This window comes from Salvia hispanica, chromosome 6, assembly GCF_029641045.1.
Source record: "Salvia hispanica isolate PSC_SH4W2 chromosome 6, Shi_PSC_v1, whole genome shotgun sequence".
Classification (NCBI taxonomy): domain Eukaryota; kingdom Viridiplantae; phylum Streptophyta; class Magnoliopsida; order Lamiales; family Lamiaceae; genus Salvia; species Salvia hispanica.
In genome coordinates this window covers 29,115,450-29,137,091 of record NC_142697.1, presented here as the reverse complement: position 1 = coordinate 29,137,091, position 21,642 = coordinate 29,115,450, and the positions used below count along the sequence as shown (strand labels likewise).

General features: G+C 37.2%; 2 protein-coding genes across 3 annotated transcripts; one reads left to right on the top strand and one right to left on the bottom strand.

Moving 5' to 3' along the window:
* The first annotated feature begins 3,080 nt into the window (after nucleotides 1–3,080).
* Nucleotides 3,081–7,331, top strand: LOC125203594 (receptor-like serine/threonine-protein kinase ALE2). Of its 2 annotated transcripts, none has more exons than XM_048101978.2 (9): nucleotides 3,081–3,670; nucleotides 4,002–4,085; nucleotides 4,169–4,288; nucleotides 4,366–4,476; nucleotides 4,567–4,938; nucleotides 5,032–5,307; nucleotides 5,391–5,783; nucleotides 5,859–6,102; nucleotides 6,501–7,331. In XM_048101978.2, the coding sequence occupies exons 1-9, from the start codon at nucleotides 3,613–3,615 to the stop codon at nucleotides 7,105–7,107; spliced, it is 2,265 nt and encodes a 754-aa protein (XP_047957935.2). In that variant the 5' UTR covers nucleotides 3,081–3,612; the 3' UTR covers nucleotides 7,108–7,331. The 2 variants fall into 2 exon arrangements, with proteins under 2 accessions (XP_047957935.2, XP_047957934.2); XM_048101977.2 differs by having other exon boundaries at nucleotides 3,999–4,085.
* Nucleotides 7,332–9,864: 2,533 nt separating this feature from the next.
* On the bottom strand, nucleotides 9,865–14,449 carry LOC148923502 (protein HOTHEAD-like). Its single transcript, XM_089059902.1, has 6 exons — nucleotides 14,205–14,449; nucleotides 12,970–13,354; nucleotides 11,545–11,855; nucleotides 11,062–11,447; nucleotides 10,335–10,903; nucleotides 9,865–10,180 (listed from the first exon to the last, which is right to left on the bottom strand). The coding sequence occupies exons 1-6, from the start codon at nucleotides 14,266–14,268 to the stop codon at nucleotides 10,126–10,128; spliced, it is 1,770 nt and encodes a 589-aa protein (XP_088916028.1). The 5' UTR covers nucleotides 14,269–14,449; the 3' UTR covers nucleotides 9,865–10,125.
* Between the last annotated feature and the right edge of the window lie 7,193 nt (nucleotides 14,450–21,642).

Below are 21,642 nucleotides of genomic sequence, written 5' to 3'. Positions count from 1 at the left end.
CAAAAAAAAAAAAAAAAGATATGTGGCTTTTGCTTAGAATTAAGGATAAATTTGAATAATAAATATGGAAGCATAGTAGGAAAGCATGATAAAAAGTTGAAATGTGAAAATAGCAAGCACTGTGCATGTATTGGACTAATATTAGCCACTAAAGTTGGGTTGATAATATTACCTAATAGTACAATATTTTATTCTTTTCTCTGTTTAACACATATCCACAAATATACATTTCTTTGATGAATGAAAATGTTAAAAGCCAACTAAATATGATGACGTCACAAATAATAGCATAATCGACACAACATAAAAACAATAAATAAAAATAAACTATAAAACATTACACATCAGCACTACAATAGTTTCACGCCCATGCGATACACAACGAGCCCATGCGATTTCGACTTAGAAACAAACACAAAAACGTCAAATCGAGTTACGATTACAAGCAACAAGAGCAGTGACAAAGACAGAATTTGACGCGAAGAGGGTCAAAAATAATTTATAAACAATAGTAATGAGAATGGGTTTTAAAAAAAAAATTTTAAAATAAATTTTTAAATTTTTAAAAAATAGCATTGATATAAACTTTTGGGGAAGGGCAAATGTCCGACCAACACTGCATTTAGATCCGCCTATATACAAAAGAATAATTGTGCACAAAAATAAAAACTAAATCATAATCCTAAATGAGCGCCGCCTGTCCAAATATAATATCACAAATTTGCGTCAATAAAATGATAAAGACTTATTATACTCGCATAAACTTATTTCTTGACGCTTCTTCTTTTTGACGTGACAGTCCATATTGAAATAAGGTTGATCCAAATGGATAGGATTGAGTGAAATAAAACAATGTCCAAAATAAGACAATTTAAAGCTTGAGAGTTGATGATTTATAAAACTTTTAAAGAAGACAAAGAGAAAGAGCAACAGAGTGATGTCATTAGTATGATGGGGAATCTTTTGTTAATTTTCTTCTTTCTTTTAATTAGTTTGTGGGGAATCTCTAATTTTTCAGAAGGATTAATATTTAATATCAAGTCTCGACCCTATATTTATTACATCTACTTTTTCAAAAATAATTAGCTTCTTTCCATGAAATGTCGGCGTAGTTTGTTGGATGCCAATGAATAATTTATATTTTCATAGTATTTTAAATAATCTGGCAAAAAACGATGTAGTTTATCTTAATACTTTAATAATAACGACTTGCGAATATTCTGGTGCTTGTAAAATGTATATTCCAAACAAGATATTTTTAATTAAATATTTCTCATAACTGAGGATCATTTTTTATAATGTGGATATAGTGTATATGATTTAAAGTGATAATATTTCTCAAAATTAGATTTAATACTAGTATATTTAAGTTTTAGTACAGTATTTTATTTTCAAAATTAGATTTTGTCCATGTTTAGTTGGAATTTCTTCCAACATCGAATAGAATATAATCTATCTTCAACTTTCTCCTCAATTATATTTGACGTTATTCACATTTCAATTATTGCTCTTTTTTCACAGTGACAATTATATTTGACACTATTCACCTTCCAATTAATGCTCACGCAAAGCGCTTAAAAAATAATACTATCACACAAAAAGATGACAATTAATGGGACAGAAGAGAGTACTATTATATAATTAAAAAAAAATCTAGACCCTCTCTCCTCCCTCCAAAAAATCAATGATTTTTTTTTTTTAATTTGGGAAATTTTTGCTCTAAAAATCAATGAAAAAACTTTTTTAAAATATGGGAAACTTTTACTCCAATAAGTCAAATAGGAAAAACTTTTACAAAATATGGGGAAAAATTGCACCGACATTGAGTGGGACATTGAATATTATGCAGTAATAATTTAGGTCAAGAGACATAATTAAGATCCACCATTCCACCTTCCATTATTTTGTGATAATACACTAGAAAAAAAAGTATGGTCTCCAAACACCACATTCTTTATAATATATCTAAACAACACCTACCCAATCTTAACATGTGGGGACATTGGACAATCCAACAAGAAATTAATGCCATTGATTGAATCTTTTATCCCCACATTTTTCATTTCAAATAAGAAGAAGGAAAAAAAAGACTACATTTTTTTCCATCTCCATCCTCTAATATTTATTTAAATAATTTTACATACCACAAACATGTGCTTGTGTGACCCTTTTCACATGTTATATTTTGGTCAAAATTCCAAAGCAACAACATTGAATTATTTTCTTTGAGACCAATTGGGAAGACTTGAATAGTTATAGTCCTTCCATGCCAAATCCCTCAATTAAGGATAATTTTTTTTTATTTTATATGTTTGATGTTTACGTGATTAAGAAAAAAATATAGGATGGAAAATTGAATATCTCATGAACACATTAAAGAAGCATTGGATTCTTACTTAACAAAAAAAGGTTTAGTAAAAAGTAAAGTGACAAAAATAAGCAAAAAAAAAGTGTATTGATTGTTAACTAAAAAAATAATATGTATGAAATTCATTTTGTGAAAGTATATATCTATGGCTTAACCCCAAATTTTTGATAAAAAAAATCTATTACTATTATGCAACAAATCCAACACCTTAGACACAAAAACTTAGTTACAACTCTATTATTTTAATTCAATGTTTATAATTAATCTTTAATTTTATATATTTATTTAAGTTAAAGCTACTTTTAAAATAAATATGATTAGGGAAAAAAAAAAACTACTGCACTAAAATTCTTACAATGTCAAATGGGGCAAAGAGAAGAAAAGGACACTGTTAAACAGTAGAAAAAAGAAGGTACAATGCATAAATGCAGTAAAAAAAACATTCTTGTTTATCTTAATGAGTAAATTGATTGCATTTTTCACTATAGAAAGTGGTCAAGAGCCAACAGGTTATTTGAGAATTCAACCATGTCTGTTAAAATCCATCAAATTTCTCTGTCACAAACTGTCTGTGAAATTGCCAACTCGTTGCCATTAACTAGTTATAATCACTAATTAGGTTTGATTACTTTATTGAATTCCACCTCAAAAAACGGAGAATGTTTTATTAAATTGATTAGACTTTGACAAAAAAACGAGTCACTGTTGATGCACTTATGCTAGTGGTCTGCAACTGGTTTTATTGGAATGTTGAATTTTGGTCTCAAATTCAAAGAGGTTTAGGCCATTTTCACCATTAATTCACACAGCTCAAAGATTTCTAAGTCCCAACCAACACATCAACCAGCTCATTAATGTTAATTTTTTGTTGTTGCAAGAATCAATTTTTATCCTTCTTGATTTCTGCAGGCTCTATTTGATCCCCACCAACCAGCCTTTAATCCCTTTTGCAAAAGTGATTGCTGAAAGATTGTACTGTTGTTTCCCCTTTCCTTGATCAGTTTCTTTTCACAGCTTCATATTTTTTTTTCACTTCATGATTTTTTCCAGCTGAAATTTGGCTTTTTCCTCAAACCTAACAGTCCTATGTTTTTTTGTGCTTCACTGTCTTCTCATAACTTGAGTAGTACTATATGTGGGACTGAGCCTTTGTGGCTTTAATGCAACTATATTATGCTCTTGATTGAAATGGGAAGTGAATGATTGGTGATTCTTGAGTTGGGAAGTCTTTTCTGCTGGGAGATATGGAGCTGTTGTTGAGCTTTGTGATTCTCTGTGCTTTCTTGTTTCAAGAATCTGCTGGTAAATGGATACCGTTTTTTCCCTTTTTCTAGTTGTCTATGTTCAATACCATAATTCAGATCCATTTATTTGTTAGAGAAGGTTAATATTGATTGATCACATGTTTCTATTTTGTAGTTTGTGAATGAGATTTATTGATCACATGTCCTTCTTGGTGGAAATAGAAAATGCTCTGTTTTAGTATGATGTGTTTTGTAACTTCAGCAAGAATCTGCCTTTTTCTTGAATTTGTTGAACTCTTTGTGATTAAGCAAGAATGGATCATAGCTATGGCAAATTTCTCGTCTTGAATTCGTCGTTTCTAAGACTTATCGCAATGCATTTTTAGCAGGCCTTGGTCTTCTTCCCATCAAAGTTGAGCCTCTTGATCTAAGTCTCTACGGAGGCAGAAGCCGGCTTCTGTTTCAACTCAACGGTAACCAACGCTTCCCCCTCTCCTCGTTGCTCGTCTGAGTTGCTGTTAGTTACTGAGATGTAGTATGAAATTTCTCAATGCAGTTCCTCATCCCAAGACCTTCCGTTTTAGGAACGCAGCCATGCCTCCGTTGCCCGTTTCAGCTCATCACAAGCACCATTTAAGGAAAAAAACCCACCACATTTCTCTTGCACCCCACCAAGGTTAGACTCTGGCTATTCCAAATGCCTCTCGTTTATTTGATTCGTACGCGTACTAAACCTTCGTCTCTGTCTACCAGGGCCGGCCCTTTCGCCTACTGTTTCTCCAACGAGCTCCCCTTCTGCGAGCAACAGGAAATCTCTCCCACCTTTACCAAGTATGGGACTCCCACCACCTCCTCCTAATAAAGGTATCTGTTTTTTCACTTTTTCTTGCTTAAATCTTCTATAATCAGAGAAGTTTCGTACAAAAAACACGAGATTTATGCGTTATCTTGCAGGATGTGTGTCTGTCGCGTGCACTGAGCCGCTGACCTTCACACCACCTGGAACAACATGTGCTTGTGTTTGGCCTATTCAAGTTAAACTACAGTTCAGTATCTCTCTGTATGCGTTTTTCCCTATGGTATCCGAGCTCGGCCAGCAAATCGCTGAGGCTGTCCCGTTGAATCAAACTCAAGTCCGTATCGTGGGAGCAGATGCAGCAGATCCAGAGCTGGAGAAAACCACTGTGCTCATCAATTTGGTACCTCTAACTGAGGCATTCACATCGGCTGCAGCCTTTTCGATTTACAAAAAGTTCTGGAGCAAAGAGCTCTCCATCAACACTTCCACTTTTGGTGTTTATGATGTGCTATATGTTCACTATCCAGGTACACAAACATGAATTGTAGTACTGTTTAGTTATATGCGAATATACGATCGTTTCTCCCGTTTATTCATGTTTGTGAGGTTATTATACGCAGGCCTACCGCCGTCTCCACCAGCATGGCCCTCTGGCTCTGCTACAATCGACGTGCAGCCTTATCCCCGCGGTACGAGTGGCAATGACCCAGTAAAGCCATTCGGAGCAGATGTGCCGAGAGGGAGGAGAAACGAGTCTAGCAGAAACATGATCATCATAATTGTTCTGTCATCAGTCACAGCCTTTGTAGTGTGTATGGGATTTATGCTGCTGGTTTTGTCGAAATGGCGCGACAGTGCTCGGCAAGGGCTAATGCCACAGGAAGGAAAGGAATCAGGTATGGCTTGAGAGTTGAGATAATGAAGAAATGATTCGCATACATTGAAAGTTCATTGATGTAATGGGATGTGGATTTGGCAGGTGGTGGTAGGTTGCTGAAGGTAACGAGCCGACCGAGCTCAGCCTCCGTGTCATTCAGCTCCAGCCTTATGGTGTTCACAGGGACCGCGAAAGTGTTCAGCATCGAGGATATGGAGAGGGCCACGGATAACTTTGACAGTTCAAGAATCGTGGGTGAAGGCGGGTTTGGGCTCGTGTATGGCGGGACTCTTGACGATGGGAGGAAAGTGGCGGTGAAGGTTCTCAAGAGGGACGATCAGCAAGGCGGCCGTGAGTTTCTTGCGGAAGTCGAGATGCTTGGTAGACTCCACCACAGAAACCTTGTCAAGCTGATAGGGATATGCCCTGATGAACACTCTAGATGCCTCGTCTACGAGCTCGTCCCCAATGGCAGCGTCGAGTCTCATTTACATGGTCAGTTTAGGTTCATATTCGAACGAAATTCCAATTCTATTGTACCGAACGGATCCTGAAATGTTACATATGCAGGGGTTGATAAGGAGATTGCTCCTCTTGATTGGTCAGCAAGGATGAAAATCGCGCTCGGTTCAGCCAGGGGTCTGGCCTACTTGCACGAGGACTCGAGCCCGCGTGTCATACACCGGGACTTCAAGTCTAGCAACATCTTGCTTGAGCACGACTACACGCCTAAAGTCTCCGATTTTGGGCTGGCTAGAGCCGCCATGGATGAAGCACACAAGCACGTTTCGACTCATGTCATGGGAACTTTCGGGTAAGACGTTTTCCTTTAAAATTCGGGCATCTCCGAAACATGCACCACGCGCACACACTGCACACACACAATGCACACACTGCACATATACACAATACTGCACACATAACACACAATGCACACACTACACACACGGTTAAAACACAAAATGCGCGCGCACACATAACACACAATGCACACACTACACACGCACACTGTTAAAACACAAAATGCGCGCGCACACATAACACACAATGCACACACAACACACACTGCACACATACACACACACAACATATACAATCACACAAACAACTCAGAATACATAGAGAAACAATGTCACAATAAGAAATTGTCCTTTCAAGAAAACACTCAAATTCAAGAACTGTCTGATAAACTTTACACTCACCATGCTGCAGTTACTTAGCTCCCGAATACGCGATGACGGGCCATCTCCTTGTCAAGAGCGACGTCTACAGCTATGGCGTGGTCCTCCTCGAGCTGCTCACAGGGAGAAAGCCAGTCGACCTATCCCAGCCTCCAGGGCAGGAGAATCTAGTGGCCTGGGCCCGGCCTCTCCTCGCAACGAGGGAAGGTCTCGAGACAATCATCGATCCAACTCTCAAATCAGCTGTGCCGTTGGAGAATGTGGCCCAAGTTGCAGCCATAGCATCAATGTGCGTCCAGCCCGAGGTCTCCCACCGCCCCTTCATGGGGGAGGTCGTCCAGGCGCTGAAGCTCGTGTGCAACGAGCTCGAGGAGACAAGAGAGCCTGCGTCCAGAAGCGTCAGCCGGGATGACTTCTCCATTGAGGTGGATGAGCAGAGTGTTGGGGCGGAGATAACGCTGTCGGGCGTGGATCTGTCGAGCTCGTCAGCAGCGCTTAGAGTCCGTGAATCGGAGTCGTTTAGGAGGCAGTTTAACTCTGCCCCTTTGAAGGTGGAGAAGAAGAGGAAGTTTTGGCAGAGGCTGAGGGGACTCTCTGGAGGCAGCATGAGTGAGCATGAGTATTCATTGCAACCTTAGATTTGGTGCAGAAAATTGGATATCAAAGTCTTTGATTTAGCTTGGCCCTTTTTTTTATTTCGGCCATGTGAATTTTATCTCTGGATAGAAGAGTTTAGAAGTGCTATTTGCTCTTCTTGTTGTTTAGATTGGAAATTTGGGAGGCTGTTTGATTTTTGTTTTTTTAAATGTATTCGTTTATTGTAAAGTTTTAATAATAATTGTGATGATAATTATTTTCTTGATGTTTGTATTGGGAACAAAAGGCTTTACTTGATTTTTAATTAATTGAAACTCTTGATACTTGTGAACAATATATAGTAGAAAATACTAGCATGGTTCCATTCATTACTTGATTTTAGGAATCCATGTGATCTCTATGCAAAGTCATGTAAATGCTAAGAGCATCCGCAATGGTGCTTAGGCCAGCCATAGGCCAGCCATTCTCTCCTCTGCCACGTCAGCAACACTAAAAAATCCACCTGCCACGTCAGATTTAGGCCAGCCATAGGCCAGCGCAATAAAAACAATTCAAAATATACTACATTTACGGAATTAAAATTACGATTAAAATACGGAATTAAATTTAGACACGTGTACGGGAAAATTCATTAATTGCATTTTAAAAAGTTACATAGATAAAAAAAAAAGTACATGCATAATAAAGAAAAAAAACTATCGTCGTGCAGTCCTCCGTGCCCACAACTCTTCAATTATATCCTTTTGGAGTTGAATATGAGCATCCACTTGGCGCATGCTGGCAAATTCCTTGAGTCGGCCGGCTTCATCGAGGGGTACCCCCTGTCGTACACTAGGGGTGGCCGTTCCGTGGCTTGGACCGGCTTCATCGTCACTGACCCAACTAGTCAGTTGTACGCCTTCGTCTTCGACGATCATGTTGTGCAGGATAATGCAGGCGTACATTATCTCGGAAACGCATCCGACATCCCACAAACGCGTTGGGCCCTTGATTGCCGCCCATCGAGACTGGAGCACACCAAATGCGCGCTCCACGTCCTTGCGCGCCGACTCCTGTCGTTGCGCAAAGTAGGCCTTCTTTTCATCACTTGTTTGTCGGATCGTCTTCACAAAGACCGGCCACCGAGGGTATATCCCATCCGCCAAGTAGTAGCCCATATCATGCCGGTTGCCTTTGGCCACGAATGAGACGGCTGGACCGACGCCCTGGCACTTCTCGTTGAAGAGGGGAGACGAGTTCAGGACGTTGAGGTCGTTGTTCGACCCGGCTACCCCAAAATACGCATGCCAGATCCACAGCCGGTAATCAGCTACGGCCTCGAGGATTATCGTGGGGTTCTTTGACTTGTAGCCGGTCGTGTAGGCCCCCTTCCAGGCAGTCGGACAGTTCTTCCACTCCCAATGCATACAGTCTATGCTGCCTAACATCCCGGGGAACCCATGCTTCTCCCCGTGCATCTGCATCAAATTCTGACAATCTTCGGGAGTAGGGCTTCGAAGGTACTGCTCACCGAAAATGCTGATCACGCCCCCACAGAACTCCTTCAGACATTTCAGGGCTGACGACTCACCGATGTGGAGGTACTCATCCCACATGTCTGCCGCGCCTCCGTAGGCCAACTGCCTGATTGCCGCTGTGCACTTTTGGATAGGGGTGTGGCCGGGTCTGCCAGCCGCATCGTGCCTGAAGCGGAAACACATATATTGACGCTCCAATGCCCTAACGATGCGCATAAACAACTCCCTGCGCATTCTGAAACGCCGCCGGAATATGTTGGCGGGAAACCGCGGGTACTCTGCAAAGTAGTCCTCGTACAGCCGCTGATGTGCAGCTACGTGATCCCGATCAATCACTGCTCGGTGGTGGACAACTGGTGGAGGAGGGCGAGGTATCGCCTGCTGTTCCACCATACGCATGTACGCTCCATCCCGCGGTTCATGTAGGCCTCCATAGCCTCGTTCATCCTCCGTTCGTACTCCTCAGGATCCCCACCACTACCGCTACCGCTACCACCCGCGTGATCCATCGCTCGATTATGCTCTTGAACAGAAAGTTAGAGAGAGAGAAAACTCGTTAAAACAAGTGGTGCAAATGAAAATGAAACGAAAATCGCGTTTATATATGATTTAAAAAAAAAAAAAAAAATCGGAAAACACCGCTGGCCGATCGCTAGCCGATCGGGCCTCTGCAATGGCGGCTAGCTGATCGGCCAGCGGATCGGCTAGCGACGAGCGATCGGCCAGCCCACGCCGATGCGCTCGCCGATTTCGCGCTCGCCGATTGCAATGGTTCGGCTAGCGCGACGAATCGGCTAGCCGGTAGCTAGCCGACCATTGCGGATGCTCTAAAATAAATGAAAAAACATTTACATATGTATATAAACATGAATGAGAATTATGAGATCATATGTTTTTGAGCGTACAAGTATACAACGGCGAGAAATAATGGGAGAAATTAAGTATGATGATGATAATAATAATGATAATGATAATAATAATAATAATAATAATAATAATAATAATAATAATAATAATAATAATAATAATAATAATAATAATAATAATAATAATAATAATAATAATAATAATAATAATAATAATAATAATAATTATTATTATTATTGTAGGATATTAACATTAAAATAGATGTATATAAAAATATACATAATGATAATGTGAATTAAATAAATGATACTTACGTTTAATACGTAGCATAATTATTCTCTTTGTATCTAGTAATTTTATTCGAAAAAACTAGAAGGTCGTTACATAAATTCGTTCATTTTTTGCAACGCGATCAATGAAATGAGCATTTTATAGAAACTAGATTGTCATTACTCATTACATCAATTCGTCCAGATCATTACAAATACAATATCTAATACAGAATTAATGAAAGAAAACATTACTACATTATATAATTAAAAAGGGGAATAGACATTCTTCACACATCATCACCTACCCCTTAAATTAACCCTAGCAAAAACAATCAAGATTAAAAGAATTACAAGTTATTTCCGATATCATTAATTAGCTTAGCTTAGCACAATTCATGATTCCTCACACTCCAGCTGCTTCTCCCAGTCTCCCTCTCAAAATCTTCACTCCAACATACCTGCATTCGCACAAAGTTTAGACCAAAAAACCGAATCGAAATGAAAAACCGATTTTTTTCTAAAATTGGAACCGAACCATAAAACCGAATTTTTTCTAGAATTGAAACCAAACCGAATTAACTGAAACCACAAACGCGTTAGTGAATATCTTACCGGCCAAGCATCATGACCGTCGCCTGAGGATTAGTCCCCGGGGAGTCGAAGAACGTCGAGGTATCCACAACCCGGAGCCTCCCAACGCCGAGGACCCTGTACTCAGGATCCACCACCTTGCCCACGTGGCAGCCACCGTGGTAGTGCCAGATGGTGATGACAGTGTCCTTGCAGAATTGCTCGAGCGATGTGGTGTCGTTGGTGTGCCTTGGTATGAGGTTGATGTTGGCCTCGATGCTCATGTTGATGAGCTTCTCCATCGCGTGGTCCTCGAGCTGCGTGTAGTCGGCGAAGGGCTTCGACTTCACGAGCTTCTCCACGACGCGGAGGCCCGCCACGCACCGGGCTAGGTCGGCCGGGTGGCTGAAGTAGTTGAAGGTGACGGTGGGGTTGGAGTCGACGTTGGTGTTGGAGAGCTTCAACTCGCCTTGAGAGAGCGGCCGGGCGACCTTCTCCAGGATGAAGCCTCCTTGGAAGGCTTCGACTGGGAGGTTTTGCTTCCGGTTCCGGAACTCGTGGATCGCTGCGTGCGTCCGTTGCTTTGGAGGGATGGTCGACAGCTGCCCTATCTGTTTCGAACAGGGGAGGAAGAAGTTTTTGTTTACTTTAACTACGGGTAAAATTGTAATTTTACAATGTAAGCCAAAACAACGTCGTTTAACGTCTTCTTAAAATTAGTACTCCCTCCGTCCCGACTAGGAAAAGTAATTGCAAAAAATGCACTAACCTCAGCAGAAGCAAGACCATGGTTACTATGGATGCTATTTTCGCTCTGTCCGTAGCCGCTGCTGGCTTCAATGTAGACTCCCACCTTGGTGATCCCGACGGTTTGTATGAGGGACTGCTTCACCGGAGTCTTGCTCGGTACGAAAATCGAGTTCATAGGGTTGTCCGATATGTTCTTCCCCACGAACCCGTTGTCCAGCACCACTGGGATTTTGAGCTTCTCGAGATCAGCCTTCGGCCCAATTCCGCTCAGGAGCAGCAACTGTGGGCTCCCAATTGCACCCGAAGACACGATGACCTCGCTCCTCGCCCTCCTCGACAGCACCGCCGTGTGCGCCTTCCCGTTCTCGTCTTTGAAGATCACTCCAACTGCCCTAGGCCTTTTCCCTGCCATTTTAGAACAAAAACCAACAAGATTAAATCCAAGATGCAACAAAAACCAACAAGATCAAATAATTCATCTAAGAATGTCAAATTTACTTACCGGTTGTGTCAAACTCGATCTTCTGGACCGTTGCACGGACCAAGACATGAAGGTTGTCGGGGTTGGCGGAGGCAAGAAGCTCTGCGGCCGTGTGGCGGCGGCCAAACCGGTCGAAGATGGTGCCGCCAACTTTGGTGCCGTACAAGTGATCATAGGTGAAGCCATTGAAAGGCGAGACCCCGGCTTCTAAGAGGCTGTCACTTATGGCTCGCTGCCACGGCCCAAAATCGGGCCGATGAACGATCTGGTTCTCGACCCAAGGGTAGGACTCGTTAACGAGCTCAGCGTCCCACCCGGCTTTCTCAATCTCACTGCACCACATCAATGGTGAAATCCATCAAAAATGAGTCAAGAATATTGAAATATTGATCAAATTCAGCTCAACTAAAATTCTAAAAACAGTAGTGTGACTAGTTTAGTTGCTATAATGTTATTCAATCAGCCTACGTTAGTGGTTCCCACTTATAAATATACTCTTTTCTCTACCTAACTCAATAAAATAAAATAGTTGTAACAAAAAACACACACAAATACAAGTGTAGTGCTCTAATCAAAGTTTGTGTAGAAAGGAATTCAATGTCATAAATTCTTTATGCGGCAAAACTAATCAATCCCATGTGGAAATGTGGAGGGCTTAATTCTTTGACTATACAATGTTGAAATATTGGATTTGTTTTCATGAAAAGGACTAGAAAATGATAGGCATTCAAATAAATGTTAGATCCTAAGTAGGTTGAGCAAGTGACTCCATAAATAACCAAATGGGCCATGCAATAATATAGGCCCACTGCTAGAAAAATTAGGAATTTTGGTCAAATTTTGATTCTATCTCACAATTTCAACTTCAACTATAAAAAATTAAAAATCCTAAATTTAAGTCAAATTTTATCAATTCCTAAATTTTAAAATTTTATCAATTTTTCCACTAGATCTAATTTGGATTAAATTGTTTCAAATGTGGCATCCAAAAAAATTCACAAGAAAAAACATATCGTGAATTTCACAGCTAGCAGTATAAGTCAATTTGAGTTGCATGTATGTCAAATCAGCAACATATTACAAATAAGAATAAAAAAATATACTATTTATTAAGGGCAAAGTATATTTTTTGACAAATTGTCCTACAATTTAAAAAAAAACGAAAATAGTCTATTGTTTTTTAACAATTACACGAAAATTTTCATATAACAATATTTTACACCATTACACAAAATACACAATATTCCACAGTAGTAGCTTCTAAATTTAACATTTTTTTCATTTATATAAATAAATTTTCGTTTTGCTACATAAGAAAACTCGAATAATCCAGTAATTAAGTCCAAATCATATATCAACCAACCAGAAATTCCCACACATGAGAAACTAATTAATTTAAGAAAGTATTAAAGGGAAAGGGGACTTTTGGGGGTAAAGGAGTTGTACCTTGCGCTTGCGCGGGTGTAAAATCCGGCATTGATGGCAGTTCCACCGCCCAAAACCCTAGCCCTAGCATTGAACACCCCATCGGTGGAGACGAACATCTGCGACGCCGATTTCTCCGACGTATCGGCCAGCGATATGTGGAAATTCTGCAGAAACGACACGTTCGAATTCGCGAACGGCGTCCCCCCTCTCTCCAGCAGCAGAACGGAGTAATTCCGCGACAGCGTGGCGGCGAGGGGGCACCCCGCCGTGCCCCCGCCCACCACGATGTAGTCGTACGCCGCGGCGGGATCGGCCCCCGCCGCGGAGGACGGCTGCGACGAGAATGAGCTCGCCGGCTTGATGAAGGGGTACCGGTATTGACCTGGGTGATCATATTCAGCACCTGCACATTTCGAATTTGGGAATCAATTTTGGGGAAAATTGGGGGAAGGGTTTGATTCAGGAAAAGGGAGTTGGAAAATGCAAAAAAGTTTTATTTTTTTTTTAAAATGTCAACTGATTTTGTCTTTTTCCCCATTTTGCCTTGCTTTTATATGTAGTTTTTTAAATGTAAAAATTCCAAACATTGACCTTTCAGGAAAAGGGATTTGGAAAAAGTTTCAATCTTTGTTTATTTTTTGAAAAAAATGTCAACTGATTTTGTTTTTCTTCCCCATTTTCCCTTCTTGCTTTTATATGAAGAAAAACAAACTTTTGTGTTAATGGGTAATAAAAAGCTTCAATCTTTTTAAGTTGAATAGATTTGTGGAGTGTGTTGTGAGAGAGAGAAGAAGATGATTAGCCAATTTAGTTGATGAAAAAACACACAAAAATTCCAAACATTGACTATTCTAACCAGCAAAGATCCCACCTTAAAATCAAAAAAATGACACACAACGGAAAAGGGAGCTGGAAAATGCTAAAAAGTTTCAATCTTTTTTTATTTTTTGGAAAAAATGTCAACTGATTTTGTCTTTTTCCCCATTTTCCCTTCTTACTTTATATGAAGAAAAACAAACTTTTGTGTTAATGGGTATGAAAAAGCTTCAATCTTTCATAGTTGAATAGATTTGTGGAGTGTGTTGTGAGTGAAAGAGAGAAGAAGATGGTGAGCTAACTTAGTTGATGGAAAACACACAAAAATATTCTAAACAGCTAAGATCCCACCTTAAAATCAAGAAAATGACACACAATGGAAGTGGTAGTGTGTGTTTTGTGTAAAGGAAAGAAGAGTATGCAGAAGAGAAAGAAACCTTGAGACTGTGAGAGAGTGAGCAGCATCCATAAGTAAAGAAGTGCACCACCAACCAAAGCCATAGATAAAGAAACACACACACACAACACACACTAATTTCCTCTGAGAAGTGAAGGAATTCAATTCACATTGCACAATGCACCTCTAGACAAAATTCTTGATGTGGCTATCTCTGGTTGGCCTTGTTCTCTGAGTTTATATCTCTATATATATTTATTGGGAGAGAGATTCAACTACTAAGGTAGGGATATTGATGCATGCATTTATCAAAAGGTGGTAAGTGAGCTTATGCTCCATATAATTAATAATGAAGATGAGGAATGGTGCATCTTTTATTAATTCGAATGTTACACGGAAATACAACTGGTGAATTTTTTTTTAAAAAATGTGGCATTAATGGAGAAATGAATGGTACAGTTGGAGAGAAATAAATGCATGCGCACCGTTTGGATTTTCATGCAACAGAATTCTAATTTTTTTTCTCTCACTTTTTAATTTTCTTATTTGATTGAACTTATATGTGTATAATTTGACAGCTAACAAAAAGTGTAACTCTTACAATGTATGTGGTGAACATAGGTGACATTAAATTCAAACAATTCAATTGTGTGTAAGAGAGAGAGACAGAGATCAGTTTGAACAATCGTAAAATAGAAGCAATATTGTGTAAACTGTAGTAGTATTTATAATTTTACAAAGAAGAACTATTGTATTTGTATACTTGTATAGCTCATTGCTATATATGTATGATATTTTTTCCCTCTTTAATTGCTATTTCATTTGTCCCACAAAGTTTGTCCCAATTTGACCCGACATGAATTATAAAAAATTGTTTGATTTTGTATTAAATGGAGATATAGTGAGAAAAAGGCCCAACTTTGAGGAGATTGATGATTGTGTTTAATGTCTATTTTTTGTAAGATTTCATGTGGGATAAACTTTGTGGAACAGACGAAAATAATAAAATAGGACAAACTTTGTGGGACAGAAAGAGTGTTATATATGAAGAAAAACTTGTGGCTATTAATTATTGATAAATTATCCCCCACATATTAGTGAATTCATTAGCTTTAATCATGAATTCACTCATGGCATTAACTAGGCCTCTTAAGAAGGGGAAATGTTGACTCATTAGGTCAAAATAGCAGTAGTTCCATGGAGTATTTCATTATCCAACCAAACAAAATAAATCAACTAACAATTTGTGAATCAAGAGAGACTAACTAATTAATGTCCTAGCTATCAATAATCATTCACTTATAACAAATGTAGGTTAAGACTTGTATAAATAGTTGAATCAAATTAATAATTGTGTTGATGGTTGATGAGATTTTTCCCTTTCAAGAATCTAAAAAAGTTTAATAATTGTACTAGCATCGTAAAATCTAGGAAGCCCAACTGCCCATATATCTACACATTTCTAAATACTGCTTGTACTAGTAATTATTAATAAATCATTTTCTAGATTCATTTATTACTGTTTTTTAACCAAAGTAACCATACCGATTGAATCCAACTACCAGCCCTGACATTCCACGACCCAGAAAAAGAAAATTACCAAAATATATCTAACAATATTTTTTGGTTCTTAATAATTCATCAATAATGTACAGCATTAATTTAATATTTTAATACGTAACGGCGCTTGCTTTTCTATATAGTCGCTATATTAGTAAACAATGAAACAAATACTAGTATAAAACTAAATCAATGAGATCGTTTTCAATCCATCAAATTTTTTGCAAATTTTAACATTAATTACTTTTTATCACGTCGGATCATTATAATATTCAATAGTTTATTACGAATTGTTTTAAAATTGCAATTTCCTTATTAAATATGGAAAAGTAAATAAATTTTAATCGTGCGACGACATTGAATACTCAAACCTGCCACATTTTGTGCCCATGAAAAATTGATTTGGACCCAGCTGGAAATATATCTTGGAATATTGATAATTTTTTTTTTTAATTCTTCAACTGTATTTTCCATTTTAAACACCCATTAATATTGATTGTCTTTTTGCCTAACTGACCTTTTATATAGTTTATAGATTAAAGATATACGCATTTAATAATTGGTTGATTGGAAAAAAAGGCACATATATTTCAAATAGTCATGATCCCGATATATTTATTTGCTACAAACTCAGTTTCATCTAGCTAGCTAGTGCTAGAAAATTAATAAATTAGTCACTTAAAATTGGAGTGGTGTTGAATAATATAGATAGAGATATAATACAAAAAATAATTCGTATAAATATAGTTGAGTGTTAATTTTTGACAAAACAATGCTTATATATATATATATATATATAGGTTTGTGTTAAAATGACAACCCCTCTTAAAATGACAACGTGACAACGCTTATACAGCAATATTATAAACGTTACACAGCAATATTCAATACGGTAGACAGCAATCTATAGATTGCTGTATAGTGTGTCGGATATTGTTGTTCAAGAAAAATTGTTGTTTAAAGAACAGCAGATTGTTGCCCGTCTTTTTCCAGAAATTTTTTTTTTGCCACGTGGCAGCTTATTATTCGTCCACGTGTACAAATGATTGGCTAGAAATGGTGGTATGGTGTTATTTTAAGGGGTGGTGGCACCCTAACATGCCCGTATATATATATATATATATATATATATATATATATATATAGATATAGGGGAGCACTAGGGTGCCCCCTTATTTAGAGTCACAACGAACATCCAATCTGGTGCTGCCATGTGGCACAAAACATGCAATATTTTAAACACAAAAATGCAATCTAGTTGTATATGCATTTTCGCAGATTGCATTTTAGTTGTATGTAAATTGCATTTTATAGTGTTGAGTTTTGCATTTTCACATAAATTGCATTTTTTATTGTTAAGTTTTGCATTTTCACATATAAAAATGCAATTTGTCTATATATCAAATGCAAATTAAACAGTCAATATCAAAAATGCAAAACTCAATGATAAAAAATGCAATCTGCATATAACAAAAATGCAATCCGCCGAAATTCATTTATAGCTTCTACAAATGTGTATTGCATTTTTCTATATACAATATTGCATTTTTCGTGCCACATGGCAGCACGTGGTTGGATGTATGTTGTAACTTTAAAATTAGTTGTTATACTAGTACATCCCTATAGATACATACATATATATATATATATAGGTTCGTGTTAAAATGACAACACCTATTAAGGTAACACCATACCACCAATCCTAGCCAACCATTTGTACACATGGACGAATAATCAGCTGCCATGTGGCAATCGTAAAAATTGCTCAAGGATAATGCAAATATCCAATACGCTAGACTGCAATTTTTCTCGCCTGCAATATCCAATACGCTGGACTGCAATCTATAGATTGCAGTCTCGTGTATTGGATATTGCAGTCTAGCGTTTATAATATTGCAGTCTAGCGTGGTGTCACAGTGTCATTTTAAGAGTGTTGTCATTTTAACGCACCCCTATATATATATATAGGGATGTACTAAGATGACAACGCTCTTTATTGTAACACCATACCACCATTTTAGGCCATTGGATCTGAAAATCGTGTGTTTGTCATGCTGCCACGTGTAAAAACACGGAGGGGTAAAATAGGAAATTTCTAACTTTACGTTACCAGATTGCAGTGCTGTTCATTGAATATTGCAGTCTTACCACAACAATATTGCAGTTTACCACGACTGCAATATCTAATACATTAGACTGCAATATCTAATACAGTAGACTGCAAACCCGTGTTTTTTCACGAAACTTAATCCTAGGCGTCCATAGATGAGATCTAACGGACTATATTGGTGGTATGATGTTATTTTAATTATGGTGGCACCCTAGTGCACCCCTATATATATATATAGGGTCCTATTCTAATGTTTATAGCACCCTAATCCAAAATCAAGACTAAATCTCCACCCTTGGATTTTAAAATGAGTGGATGAGATTAAAGCTCAAAAATCTCAATAAATAGTAGACAAAATATCAACAAAAAGGTAATATCGTCATTATGTTATCATATGATAATTTTCGTGGGTGTTTTTTTTATATTAACATTGTGTATTACAAATATCAACAATATGACATTAGAATATCAACACGAGGACAAGAAAATATCAACACATTTTATTGAGATTGGACATGCATAATATTGAGATTTTGCCTACAATATATTGAGATTTTTTGTTGCATTTGTTGATAAAAGCTGCTTATCAACATGTACGAAAATTGAAATATAATTTATTAAATTTCATCACCCGAACATCGTCGGAACATATGCAATTGAGATCTCGTTGGAATCCTTATTAAATTATCTTTAATTTGATATATTTTTTGCGAAAAAATAATTTAAATTGAGAGAATTACGTAAATTTAAAGATATGAGATGATTTTGAAGAGAGAGAAAGTAGTTAGTTATAATTACTACATATAGAATTTGACATTAATACCCTTTTAATTTAATTAATAATTATTTAAATTTAAAATATATTACACTTAGCATTATATCAACCACAAGATCTTCTAATCTAATGGTTAAAAATTGGTCTCAATTTTGGATTGCTAATTAATTAGCAATTGATCACCTCCCTATATATAGAGAGAGAGAGAGTTTTGATCTATGTAAAACTCATTCTTAATATAAAAATACAGAATCAAGCATACATATGTCATTTTTAGGTCATCGTAAGCTTATTTTTATGTCGTTATAATAAGCATGACATAAAATGATCTTAACATTACCTCAAACCCAAATTTTATAATATGACCTAAAACTGCTTTATAATGACCCACTGTGTTTTTCTTTAATTATTGACCATTAGATTGAAAAATCTCATGATCAGGATTTGGTCTGAATTTTGTATTGATCATTTTCATATATATATATATATATATATATATATATATATATATATATATAGGGTCTTGTTAGGTTGAGATTATTTAGCTAAATTGAGAAATGAGATGCAATATGGGCCACTCATCCAGAATATTTGTGAAATGTCAACAACATGTAGTTTATGTCAACAGAGGGGCATATTTGTAAAAAAAATTTAAAAAAAATTAAAAAAAATAAATAAATAATTTAAAAAAATTATAATTATGCCCCTCTGTTGACATAAACTACATGCTGTTGACATTTCACAAATATTCTGGATGAGTGGCTGAGATTGCATCTCAATTCTCAATTAGGTTGATAAATCTCAACCTAACAAGACCTTTTATATATATATATATATGATTGTGTTAAAATGACAACATCTCTTAAAGTAACACCATACCACCATTCCTAGCCAATCATTTGTACATGTGGACGAATAATAAGCTGCCATGTGGCAATCATAAAAATTGCTCAAGGATAAATTTTCACGAACTGCAATATCCAATACACTAGACTGCAATTTTTTCCGACTGCAATATCCAATACGCTAGACTGCAATCTATAGATTGCAGTCTAGCGTTTATACTATTGCAGTCTAGCATATATAATATTGCAGTCTAGCGTGGTGTCACAGTGTCATTTTAAGAGTGTTGTCATTTTAACGCACCCCTATATATATATATATATATATATATATATATATATAGGGAGATGATCAAAATAAGAATGCATTTAAATCCAGAAATGCAGCCCAAATCTTGGCCCTAGGATTAGATGATCTAATGGTCAATAATTAACCCAAAACACGGAAGGTCATAATTAAGTAGTTTTAGGTCATATTATAATATTTGGGTTTATGTCATGTTAAGATCATTTTAGGTCATGCTTTGTTAGCATGACCTAAAAATAAACTAACTATGACCTAAAAATGTCTTACGTATGACCGTGTTCTGCGTTTCTGTATTTAAATCTGGTCTTCATAGATCAAAACCCTATATATATATATATAGGGGAGCACTAGGGTGCCCCCTTATTTAGAGTCACAACGTACATCTAATCTGGTGCTGCCATGTGGCACAAAACATGCAATATTTTAAACACAAAAATGCAATCTAGTTGTACATGCATTTTCGCAGATTGCATTTTTGTTGTATGTAAATTGCATTTTATAGTGTTGAGTTTTGCATTTTCACATAAATTGCATTTTTTATTGTTATATATATATAGGGGTGTACTAGTATAACAACTAATTTTAAAGTTACAACGTACATCCAACCATGTGCTGCCACATGGCACGAAAAATGCAATATTGTATACAGAAAAATGCAATACGCATTTGTAGAAGCTATAAATGAATTTCGGCAGATTGCATTTTTGTTATATGCAAATTGCATTTTTTATTGTTAAGTTTTGCATTTTAGATATTGACTGTTTAAATTGCATTTTATATATAGACGGATTGCATTTTTATATGTGAAAATGCAAAACTTAACAATAAAAAATGCAATTTATGTGAAAATGCAAAACTCAACACTATAAAATGCAATTTACATACAACAAAAATGCAATCTGCGAAAATGCATGTACAACTAGATTGCATTTTTGTGTTTAAAATATTGCATGTTTTGTGCCACATGGCAGCACCAGATTAGATGTACGTTGTGACTCTAAATAAGGAGGCACCCTAGTGCTCCCCTATATATATATATATATATATAGGGGAGCATTAGGGTCCTATTACACTCTTAGAGTCTTTCCTCTTCTTAATATCAACCATTAGATTGATGGAATGGATGGACTAAATTAAAAGGGCCAATCTGATCCCGTATTGCATTATTTGTGCATTTTCGTGCATTAAAAGGGTAAAGCAGTAAAATAACACACTACACAATCAGTTTCGAAACGGCAGGTCCGAAATTTACGCGGCATTTTCATCGACCTCTCAACTCCCCTCTCTCTCACTCCATCCCATCAACTCTCTCTTCTCAAAAATTCTCCCCCAATTCCACAAAACCCTAGCCGCCGCCGCGAAATCAAGTTGAAATCAAGTTCTACCAACGCTGCCTGCCGCGAAATCTCCGTTGGTGGACCATTCCCGCCGTGGAATCTACGTCGGTGGACGATTCCCGCCGTCAAATCACTACGCGCTCTCTGTTGAAAAGCGAAGCGTCGCCTTCCAAAAAAAAGGTTTGGTTCTGTTTTTTTTGTTTGGTAGGCAAAAACACTCCTAAACATCGATTGAAGTCAGAAACGCTCTTAAACAACGATTTATAGTTTATAATCGTAATAATTCACAAAAGTGTTTGGCGCGATTTTGTTGGAAAAGATGAATTTGTGGTTATTAGAGTTAAGGTTTTGCTCATACTTGCTATAAAAATTCGTGAAAACCCAGTTGGATCTGGGTTTCATCGATTTAATTTACAGTTGGTGTAATGCACAAAAGTTGTTGTTTTTTTGTTGGAGAAGTCGATATTGTGAGCATTTCTATGTACTGAATGCTTGATTTCTGGCCAATATGTACACTGTTGGTCATTTTTTTTGGGCGATACCACAC

What these genes read in the sequence shown, in the direction of transcription:
- LOC125203594 (XM_048101977.2), top strand. Translation starts at nt 3,613, where the DNA reads ATGGAGCTGTTGTTGAGCTTTGTGATTCTCTGTGCTTTCTTGTTTCAA. An exon ending in CTTGTTTCAAGAATCTGCTG is followed by an intron (nt 3,671 to 3,998) that starts GTAAATGGATAC and finishes ATGCATTTTTAG; the next exon opens with CAGGCCTTGGTCTTCTTCCC. An exon ending in TTCTCTTGCACCCCACCAAG is followed by an intron (nt 4,289 to 4,365) that starts GTTAGACTCTGG and finishes TCTGTCTACCAG; the next exon opens with GGCCGGCCCTTTCGCCTACT.
- LOC148923502 (XM_089059902.1), bottom strand. Translation starts at nt 14,268, where the DNA reads ATGGCTTTGGTTGGTGGTGCACTTCTTTACTTATGGATGCTGCTCACT. An exon ending in ATGGTCTTGCTTCTGCTGAG is followed by an intron (nt 10,904 to 11,061) that starts GTTAGTGCATTT and finishes TGTTCGAAACAG; the next exon opens with ATAGGGCAGCTGTCGACCAT. An exon ending in ACGGTCATGATGCTTGGCCG is followed by an intron (nt 10,181 to 10,334) that starts GTAAGATATTCA and finishes GTGCGAATGCAG; the next exon opens with GTATGTTGGAGTGAAGATTT.